Source organism: Notothenia rossii (assembly GCF_949606895.1).
Source record: "Notothenia rossii genome assembly, chromosome: 6".
Classification (NCBI taxonomy): domain Eukaryota; kingdom Metazoa; phylum Chordata; class Actinopteri; order Perciformes; family Nototheniidae; genus Notothenia; species Notothenia rossii.
The window spans coordinates 16,096,762-16,107,889 of NC_136909.1; the positions used below are offsets into that span (position 1 = coordinate 16,096,762).

Consider the following 11,128-nt stretch of genomic DNA (forward strand, 5'->3'; position numbering starts at 1 on the left):
GGCTAAAATGTATGATCTGTTTGGTATTTTGAAAAATAAAAAGTATAAATATGTCTTATATAGGTATGGTCCTACACTATATTATTCAAATATAGCATGATAGGTCCACTTTAATTAACTCACCGTTTCAGCACTTGAACATATACATTGAATGAATTGTTTTCCTCATTGGACTGTAAACAAAACGCGTTCAGCACTCAGGACCCCCGAAGAACCCGTTTTACTTTCACTGTCTGGTGACCACATGCTGCCAATGGGTACAAAGCTCACTCAAGTCAGATTTGTATAATTCATAAGTTTTTCTAAACTCAAAAATATTTTAAGCTGCTTTAAAAAAAAGAAATGTGGTTGTTGTTGAAAGGAAACGCAATATCTCTAAGGTAGTAGATCTCTTCTTTCTCATGTAAATTCCTCTGCTGCAACGAAAAGCACACAAATATCAAGCTTTCTGCTCTAAATGGTTTTGTGCAAATTGATAAATAAGAATAGGTGGTTTGAATCCCACCTCAGCAAACTATACAACAAACATAAAGAGTCTTGCACAAATGCATAAACTGAATGCAATACACTCTGCACTTTGTTAACACACACATTCCTTTGGTAGTGTGTTATAACAAACATTAGTTAATCCTAAACTTTGATCTGGCCCACATACTGTACACACTGTTATTTGTAATCTAGACAATCATTTAAATACAGGCCCCATTTGGCCTGAAGCCAGAATACAATAAGCAACAGTGACAAGATTTGACTGGTGAGAGTGTGGAGAATCGCATGACGATTGATATTTACATAAAAAGCAGGCCTGCTTTTATTATGCACCGATGTTATCAATCTGTTTGTTCAGAGAATCGCATGAGACCAAACATGGCAGTTTCAGGGAGCATGCACAGATGATAAAAGAGACAGAAGAGACATTTCCTGTCGAGGGCTCTACTTTCCTTAAAAATGCTTGAGCAGCAACTATTTCCACTTGCCCAGAAACCTATATCATACACTACAAGAAAGAGAAAGCCCCAAAAAGCAGAATAGGGCTCCTTTAAAAAAACAAAACTGTTACTACACTCTCACAGAGAGATGTTCTCAGATACATTGCCCTTCACAATTATTCCTACATGAGCCAGATGAACTGAGAACCAAATAAGACAAAACAAGTCGTTTATTTCTCTGAAAGAAGAGCAGCGTGTAATGGATTACAGGCCCGTCAGGCCACCTAAATGTAATGTCATCATACAAAAAGTCGTATCTCAAATAGTGACAGACGTAAGTCACGTAAATGTCATCGAAGGGCTATTGCATTATAGATGTGGTCACGATTTTCTCCTTCGGATTCCAGCTTCATCTGTATTCTTCAGCCGGAATATGAATCATCCTGGCCACAGAAACACATTCATCTTGTGGCTAACTGTGATATTACCCTCATTCATCATGAAGCGACGGGTAAATCAGCACAGCCGTGACAGCACCTGATAAACTTTCAACCTTTCTACCATGCCGTGGGGAGGCATGTTATGTCTGTCTGACAACCCTGGAGTGTTGCTGGGGTTGAAGTTTTATTAAAACACGCTATGTTTATCATCAGGCCACCATTCAAATCTGTACCGGACACGAGTGCAGAGACGAGCATTCTATTTTGGGTCTACCGGTAACTCAGCCTTGTATATGACTACTGACATTGTCTTCTCTAATTATTACCCAGGCATCGCGTGCAAAGAGTTCCACAATTGCCTAAATATTTGCAAATGAAATGTTTTAGTGCTGACAGAGGAGGACAGATCTTTGTCACCATCTAGCGAGCGCAGTAGGTACTCAACTCAGGAGCGAGAGGAGGTGCTGTGTCCTTTTCAGCCAGAATGACTCCTGTTGGTTGTTGGACAGGAAGAAGTTACAGTCGCATGGAGACTGGAGGCGCTGGGGATTGCAGCTCCTGGTCCAGCAGCCGGAAGAGCATCGCACTTTTGTGGCAGTGCGAGGTTTGTCCCAGGGAGCGGTGGAGCAGAGCCTGCAGGTAGTGGACGTCCCGCAGCCGCTCCTTACAGTTCAGCTTGGAGAAATAGCCTGCTGCCTCATTTAGCGTGTCAACGGCCAAACCCGCCAAGGGAAGATCTGCAAGGAGACAACAAGAAGAGTTTATAAAGAAGGTGCACAGCTACACAGACCTGTGATATAGATGAGTCATAACAGAATAATAATAATAATAATAATTGTAATTCATTACATTTTTATTAGAGCGCTTTTCCAGGTGCACAAAGCGCTCTACACGACATATTACACATGTAGACAAGTAACAGTTATTACTGTGGACAATACCCACAGGAGCAAATTAGGGTGAAGTGTCTTCCCCAAGGACACAACGGCCTGACGCAGTTGTGGCAAATGCCCCTTGATCTGATCAACGCTCTAGCCCACTGCGCCAGGACCGCAGTCCAGACATTGTTCATTGTGGTCATTGGGTTCAAAAGAAAGGGACCCTCAGCAGCAGAGTGCATGCTGCTCTGTTTCTTTGAATGGTAATATCTGTTCTACATTAATGTAATGTCTATGAGATCACCCACTAGCTAGCTCTGTAGTGGGAGTACAACTGGACAATCTGGAGGAGGTGGCAGAGGGGAGGACGAGGAGGAAGCTCGACAGCATCCTAGAGAACCCCTCCCACCCACTCCACGCAGAGCTAGTGAAGATGAGGAGCACGTTCAGCCACAGACTCATCCCTCCACAACAACGCACCAAGCGCCTCGGACAGTCCTTTGTGCCTGTAGCCATCAGGCTGCACAATAAGGGGTTAATAATGAAAAAGAAATACAATTAAATCACTGGTCATAAATATACACTGTTTCCACAACCCATGTTAACTTTTTCACTTGTCACTTTAACTTATTCCGCACTTTATAACTTAGATGATGACCAAATATGTATATATGCTGACAGTTATTTTACTCTCATTTTTATTCATCTCCTATTTTCATAGTCTTTTTATTATTATTATTATTTTGTCCTTGATTTTATTTGATTTATTATTTATTTTAGATTTTATTGATCTGTGTGAATCTTTGCTGTACTGTTTTTTTCACACTTACCCTGTTGCTGCTTTGTACAACTGAATTTCCCCTCGGGGATTAATAAAGGTTCATCTTGTCTTATCTTATCAGATGTACTGCAAAGTGGTCAGTTACCTGCTTGCCCTTGTCCGTTTGGCCTGAACCCAGCCACAGCCATCTGACAGCGTGCGGTCAGCAGCAGGGCTCTGCCCTTGTCCATGACCGATCCGTGGGCCAGAACAGGCTCGATGGCTTCATGCAGAACACTCAGAGCGTGCTCAGGAACTCCCAACATCAGCTGCAGACAGAAAACAGAGACAATTAGAACGGCACTCAGAGCAAAGACATCTGCCAAGGCCAATGGTGCATTCACATGCTCCTGGGCTGCTCACATCTTTCCAGTTGAAAGGTTATTTCCTGACTGATGTTTCCATGAGCTTTGAGTATTTACTTTGGAACAACATTGAGATGTTATTGCTCAAAACATTTAAAAATCAACTTGATAGCTGTGTTAATGTGAATATTCACATATAGGAACTATTATTTTATGAAATGCAGCACTTATGCCCATTCTTGCCATGTTATTGTAAGTGAAAAATAATTTCTGTATCTTCCCCATGATTTGGATCCGTTCAAAAATGTAATGTGTTCTTACTTGGCCTGCTGAAAAAACAGAGCAGTCAAATGTAAGAAGCTTCATCAAGTTTAGTATAATTATATGCTCCTGTAAAGCAGTTACCTTGATGCTCTAGAAATAAAATAGTGTTGCACCACCTAAAGAAAGCAAGTGTTGTATTTATTTTTATTTTATACACCAGCCGTAATGCAATGCTTTGTAATGCTTTTGTGATTTGTATGTGGGAACATTTTGATGTGTTTCTTGTGAATGACCTGAGTGAAGGCCAGGTGCAGGATGGTCTCTGAGGCCAGGGACTGGAGGTGGTGCTGCCTGGCCAGAGCCAGGGCCTGCAGGAGGAGAGGGAGAGCTGTGGAGAAGCCACACGACTCCCAGTGGAGCTCAGCGGTGGAAAGCATAACTCTGTATGAGACAGAAAAGGGCATGACGCACACAAGAAGAAAAGGCAGCTCATACCGAAGCTTGAACGTCATACATTAAATATTTATGGTAGCCCTAAAATAAGTGAGTCAATTCAATTCCATAGATAAAAAGAGAATGTAGGCTAAGTTGAAGTCATTTCACTGTCCTCTACACTCCAGGACACATCAGAATGGATAAAGTGTCTACCTGATGACCACCTCTGTGCATTTAGTCCTCTCACAGTGCACCTGCAGCCGCTGCAAGACGCTGTACGCCTCAGTGCTGCGGTTCAGAGCCTTCAAAACTTGAGCTTTCCTGTCAGAAAACACACTGTTACAGCTCCGACACAAAATACACACGTTGGCGACAGCCATTGTTAGAATAATGCGTAAGGCTGTTACCTGTAGAGACCTTCTGTTTTGTTTAAGGCAGAGATGGCTGTGACTAGTGGCTCTGCCAGATGGTATTTCCCTTCATTCATGTGTCTGTCAAACTGGATTTTCAGATCACACAGCATCCAGAGCTAAATTAAAGATTGAGGTAAAAATAACAAAAATATCATTATTTAGTACATTTCTTATCATCGATTATGCAAGCATTCAAGGATAAAGCAACGTCTCCCACATGCCTTAAGACCTAAAGAATGAAATCTGACTTTTGACACCTGTTTTAAAATACACACATTATAACGCTGTAAAATAGCGGTAACTGTCATCGTTACATCTTAAGCTTCGGACTTATGGAGATTCCTGTTATTTAGTGTGCTTTAACCTTTTTTAAATCACATATTAAAATATAGTACATTAAATCATTATATTCATTTTAATATAAATGTTAATAGTAGACAGTTAGACAACTTCAAAACTGAAAAACATTCAATCCCCATGAACCATTTAGTGTAAACAAACTAGGTCAAATGGAAAAAATATGTGCATTTCCCCCTGCATTCATTAAACATGATCTAAATAAGGCAAGAAGCAAACATTTTGTTGGTTTAAAAATAAGCCTAACAAATTCATTTAATAGAAGCATTACAACTTTGTGTTTGTTACAGTTTGCCTTAACACTTTTTCTCAACGTCTTCAGTTACTAATGTCTTCCCTGAATATTACAGTAGGGTTAAGAGAACGCACCTTTGCATGCTGGGAGTGAGGAGGAAACTGTTCTTTCAGATGCTGGAGAATGTCTGAAACAGCAGAGTACAGGCCCTGCAACAGAAGCAAAGAGACATGTTGAAGTCAGGGAGCTGTAAGGAAGACCTCATCCATGTTTATCACCTTTGCCTCAATGCCGGGTCACCTGACTAATGGATGTGCTGGAGCGGGGCAGAAAGCAGACGGACGAGATCGAATTAAATGTGTTACCTGCTCAGCGTGCAGCTCGGCCAGGTGGCACAGAGCCACAGCGAACGCCTCCGTGTTGTTCTGATGGACCCCGAAGTTGACTTGCTCCAGACTGCTCATGTTGAGAAGCAGCTGGGCCTGCTGCAGAGCCATGGTGCTGCACGAGACACAAGAAAAGGGCTGCTCCTGAATCATGTATTTTTACACCTTCACTTGTAATATGTATTTTTATACTCAAGACAAGTTTGTGTTGGACATTAGATGTGATAAACGTTATAGACATTTCAGGCGTGTTTCACAGAGATGATTTGTTGTGAGTGAAGGGACGGTTGCCTGCGAGCATGCAGTTCAATGTAAGTGAACACAACTGACAAATGGGTTTCAGTGGGGAGTGAGTTGAAGAGCCTGACCTCTTGCCGTACATCCTCCATATTGACGTAGTCTGGGCCAGGCTGATCTCGATCAGCTCCGACAGGCTGTGCTTCCAGTGCAGGATGTCAGTGTCCTTCAGAGCGTCCATCAGTTTGTGGGCTGTCTTCCCCTGCGTTGCCCCCTGCTGGACCAGAGACTGAATGCCCAGAGAGGCCAGGTACTACAGCAGAGAGGGTTATCATCAGTGTGGTGGACAACAAGTCAAAATAAAACCTATGCAAAGATCTGGTTAAGATGTGTACAATCAATGATGAAGGATGCATTCTGTGCTGCTTTTTTTGTTATGTGTGGCAAGCTCTGTTTTAACTCGCTGTTTTTTTTATTTAAAAGCTTCCTATATATTCCTTTATTAAATACAATTAAGGATTTAAAAATTAATTTCTTACTCAACATTGCAAACAAGAATAAAATGCAAACTACTTGAATTTGTGTTCACATTAAATCAGAATTATTTAATAATAACCTTTAATAAAAATCCCAAAAAAATGTAAACTCAGAGATGAACATATATCAAAGTTGAGATCATTTTCATTCTAATTAACAAAGCAGTTTAGTACAGATGTTTATATTTGTTTCTTATGTTATGCCCACATTTAAGATGACAGCATTTTGTGAAAGGTTTTCAAAAGTGAGCCAAGGCAATTAAAACATAATGAATTAACTGCCAGCCACTTTAATAAAGGCATTCTTATTAAAGCGCTTATGTGGCACTCACTGGTAGGCAGAAATGGGCAGCCATTTTCACGGAGTCCTCAGTCAGCACCGTGCTGTCAGATCCCTTCATCTGCTCCAGGGTGTACAGCCAACTCTGACACACAGACAGGGAGGAGTAAAATAAGGACACACTCAAATTAAATTCAGACATTATTAACCATTTAGTTCATCAGTCTTTATCAATCTTTATGCACTAGGCATTTCTGAAGTTAAATAGATATTTTTTCCACATCAAATATGCATTAAAATCGTGATGCAAGAAAAAAAAAATCTGACTTTATCTCACAATGAAGTATTATCGTATAGTTGTGTAGAATAACATATTTCACCAGACAGTGCTGCAAGCACACGTGATCGTTGGACTCCTGGGCAATACGGACGGCTTCCTGTAGAGCCAGATCAGCCTGCTGACTAATGGAGAGTAGATATTTTATTAATAATAATAATAATAATAATAAAGCTTTATTTATATAGCACTTTTCATACAGCATGTGAGCTCAAAGCGCTTTACAAAATGGCACACATCACAAGTAAAAAATACGCCACAAGCCACATTTTAGCCATGTTTTACAGATACTCTGTTTTTGGAACATGTTCACTGTTAAGACTCCACCAGTTCTTGTACTCACTAGTGGCCGAAGCGACAGTGCAGGCTAGCAAGGTTGAGAGCTGCGTAGCGGAGACTTCGGCCGTAGCCCTCGTCCCCGTTGCTCTTTCCTTCATTACCAGACAGGATGAGGCGGTCAAAATAATGTAAGAGACCGTGGGCGGAGAGGAAGATGTCCTGGACTCTCATGCTGTTCAGGTAGTTTAAATAATGCTGAGGAGAGAGTGAAAATCACAGAGTTGATAAAAAAGATATTCCCGCTATGGAAGACTTTTGACATAGTAGAATAAAATGAGAGGACGGAGCTCACAGCCTCAGCAAAGTCCGGGTTAAACTTCAGCATGTTGTTGAGCTCTTCCTGCAGAGCAGCAGGCTTTAGAGCTTTGTTCTCATCGTTCTTCAGAAGGTAAGCCTGCAGAAAGATGTTTTAAAACACTGTAAGAACACTAAGGTGCTATATGACCATATCTAGGTTAAACAAAGGATGCTGATGCCTGGTTCATTTATTATCTTTTGTGGCAAATCTACAAATTAAAACAAGAATGCATTAATACAGTCAGATAAAGTTTCTTGATTTAACATCTCACCTGTCTTGCAAGAAAGTACTCAGCTTGTTTCTGTGACAGAGGGCCACTGCTTGGAGTATTGTCATTCCTACAGTGGGGCAAAAATAACACAAGGTCAGCTTTTTAAAATCCCTCTGATCAGAAGTTTGACCAGTTAGTAATCTGAACACATTGCGCAGACACACAGTGAATACATTTATAGTAGTAGGTGCCAATGATTAGAAAAAAACCCAATTTATAATCCACTTACCGAAGCTCTGACTCAAGCAGTGTGGTGTCCAGCTCCTCTCTGTCTATCCGGTCTCCCACAGTATCCTCAGTGCTGGTGAGGTCCATGTCGGAGTCGTCAGCGACCAGCGTAGGCAAACAGACCCGCCCGTCAGCAGGCTTGGCATAGTGACTGTGGTAGTAGAGCTGCAGGGACTTGTACAGCTTGTAGACCTGACTGAAAGACAGCTTGTTGTAGGCCAGAAGCATGTGTCTCATAAAAAGACCTAAAAAATAGGAGGGAAACAAATGAATGCAAAACCTCTTAGTGAGAATAACACAGACAATTCAGAATTTAAAGGGACAATCAAAATGTTATGAATGTTGTATGCGATCCATGGAGAAACAGAAGATATTTTAAATAAAGCATGCACTTAAAATATACCCCAGCCTGATTCTCCATTTCATCTAAAACAAGTTAGACTGTCACTACAATAAAATGTTTTACTTTATACAACCCCATTTCAATAAAACCAAAGTATCCCTTAAAAAGCTGAGAAATCCTGTGTACTACTCACCTACAACACTGGTTTTATAAGCCTCAGAATCAAAAGCAGTGAATGGAGTGGGAAGAGTGGAAAAGAAGTACTCCATGTCTTTCAGCTCTCCATCTGCCATTTCCTGCAGCCTTTGAAGGAAAAAGACAATGGCCCCTCAGCATCTACACAGGTCCAAACTTTAACATTATTGTGATATTGTATTATCTAACAGATTGGTTATCATTTCACTAGATGCCATACCAAATGCTACATCAAAAGTATACGCTACAATTTCTTAAACTTAAGAGACAATGAAAGCACCAGTAACTAGTAGCCTGGTGACCCTTTCTACCAGAGTTACAGCGATGCCTGTTGCTGAAGTAATTAAATAAAGTCCCGGTGTTTCAGACGGAAGCAGCGTACCTTTGTTTGACAGCATAAGCAGTCTGAGGGCAACACTCCTCCACAGTCTTCAGGAATTGGACAAGAGTCAGGTCTGGACCCTGATAACAAACAAGGTACAGAATCAGCATTCCTTAATTAGAGACAATAATGATAGAGACACATACAAAACTGTATAAAAACGATATTTAGTAAAGCGTAAAATAATTACACATTTCAAGTATAAAAAGGCAAGTGGCAGCATTATAAAAAAACAAGTGAAACAAGTAGAAGTAATGAATTAGCTGCAGAATGACAGTTGTAAACACTAAATGTCCTAGTTTATAAGTATATATTGCACAATGCACATATATTACAACATTCTTGTTACAGGTGTTGGGTGACACAGCCGCTCCACAACACACAGGTATGCAAGATAATACATTGATAAAAACCAACCTGCTGCAAGGGTAGGATGAGTTTGTTAAGCCTCCTTCTCTCGGGCAGAGTGGTTTTAGATGCAGTCATGTCGTACAGCAGCGCCAGGACGGATATTTTATACGGAGTCACCCAGTCTTTGATCCCAAACACGTTAGCGTGGACCACTCCGTTCGTCATCATAGGGTTGAAATACAAACTCTCATGCACGCTCGCCATGTTGCCAGGTCGCGTTAAGCTGCTGTCAAGAAATAAACTTATTTTGTGGCACAGTGGGTCACCATTTAGCGGAAAGAATAGTCCAAGAAGCTACACAGAGAGAAGCAGCTAGCTAACAGTAAGCTAGCATCTCAAGTTTGTTTACCTTCAGATTAAAAGTCTCAAGAAGGCAATAATGTATCAACATTAGTATTATCTAATTTGGAAGATATGGCATTTTACTGAATCAGGTACGTCGTTTTATTTAAAACATGTTGACAAAAGTTGCCTCTTTGCTTTCAAACAACCCTCCCTCTGTCCCCTTAATAATACGTCACTAACCGACGGTTTTTCATAAAACTTAATTTGCAGGTATCAAGCAATGCTGCGATAACAACAGCAAGAAGAACAAATAAATAATAATGACATGTAGGTGATATACTTTCAAAGGCCGATACTGAAGTACTAGTATGATTTAAGATGACTTTTCCCCTGGCTTGTCACACTAAGTACATCTTTATTTTGAAGTTATTAACCGGAAGTGGTTAATACAATCTTGTGCAGAAGTCGCGCGCAATATACTATCATCATGTTGACGATTATTGCCGCTAGATGGCAGAAAGTCATTATTATTTAAACGAAACTCAAGCCAATTGTTGAATCCTTCAGCGTCAAGGTGGACACAATATCACAAGTGACAGGTATACTTCCGGTGAATATGTGCACATGAACATTTACAACAGCTCTGTCTGACTATTCAACAATTATAAAGCTTTTTGCAGCTGCTAATCACTTTAGTATATCCTGAAAAAAAGCTTAAAATAGTAAGACATCCCACCCATAGCTGTTTGGCAATAGCTGATACGTTTCCAAGTTACCTTTTGCCATATTTATTTGTTCACCAAATGTCTGCATACTTTTCATCGAGAAATAGGGTGTGGTTTTACAAGTATCATACATTCAATGATCTTTTGATTATGTTTCCCAGTACGTTTTATGAAGGAAAAAAACCTTTCAGAATGCAGAGGAAACACTTCTGCTATTTCAATAAGATATATTGTATGGTTTGGATATGGTACACTATATACAAAGCCCTCTTTTTTGAGAAGTTCAGTGTTGCTCACTCATTTGGAAACTGATGTAACTTTTGTGAAGACACTTTTAGATTTCTAACATAATATTCAAATGCACAGTGTCTCCATCCGCGGCAATACAAACAAGACCTTACTAATTGGAGGGTTAATTAGATTTGAGTTGAACAGGGATTCAATAAATTAGATAATCCTTTCCTGTAGTCCAGAATACAAATCTTTTGTCTACCTATGAATAGTATCCACAATGTGTTTGTTATTGGTTTAGGGTTGGGGACCGGAAACATTATTGGATGGACAAGGAATGTTAAACAGGTTGTGAGGAAGGAGGTAAAGGAAGGACCCCTTGCATGGTACAATAAACAACTTAATCCAGAAGATGGCAGTATTGAACCTGCAGCTCATGCAGTCGGGTTTAAAATGTGCTGTCATCAGGAACAGGTTTGAGAGGCTCAGGAGACAAACAATGAGCCCCCTCTGCCCACACCACCGCCCCTCTCACTCTATTGCTTGGTGATGTGAATTCGGTAGATGG

At 40.5% G+C, this 11,128-nt stretch overlaps 1 protein-coding gene across 3 annotated transcripts; it reads right to left on the bottom strand.

Annotated features, from left to right (window-relative positions):
- Window positions 1-1,141: 1,141 nt before the first annotated feature.
- On the bottom strand, window positions 1,142-9,941 carry anapc5 (anaphase promoting complex subunit 5). Of its 3 annotated transcripts, none has more exons than XM_079687559.1 (17): window positions 9,326-9,926; window positions 8,909-8,988; window positions 8,525-8,634; window positions 7,990-8,233; window positions 7,761-7,827; window positions 7,484-7,585; window positions 7,196-7,386; window positions 6,896-6,977; window positions 6,568-6,660; window positions 5,831-6,012; window positions 5,442-5,577; window positions 5,211-5,285; window positions 4,479-4,600; window positions 4,285-4,392; window positions 3,930-4,077; window positions 3,174-3,336; window positions 1,142-2,106 (listed from the first exon to the last, which is right to left on the bottom strand). In XM_079687559.1, exons 1-17 carry the CDS (start codon window positions 9,521-9,523, stop codon window positions 1,886-1,888), a joined length of 2,322 nt encoding a protein of 773 aa, XP_079543685.1. In that variant the 5' UTR covers window positions 9,524-9,926; the 3' UTR covers window positions 1,142-1,885. The 3 variants fall into 3 exon arrangements, with proteins under 3 accessions (XP_079543685.1, XP_079543687.1, XP_079543686.1); XM_079687560.1 differs by lacking the exon at window positions 1,142-2,106 and adding an exon at window positions 2,125-2,767 and having other exon boundaries at window positions 9,326-9,941; XM_079687561.1 differs by lacking the exon at window positions 9,326-9,926 and having other exon boundaries at window positions 8,525-8,627; window positions 8,909-8,967.
- Window positions 9,942-11,128: the final 1,187 nt, after the last annotated feature.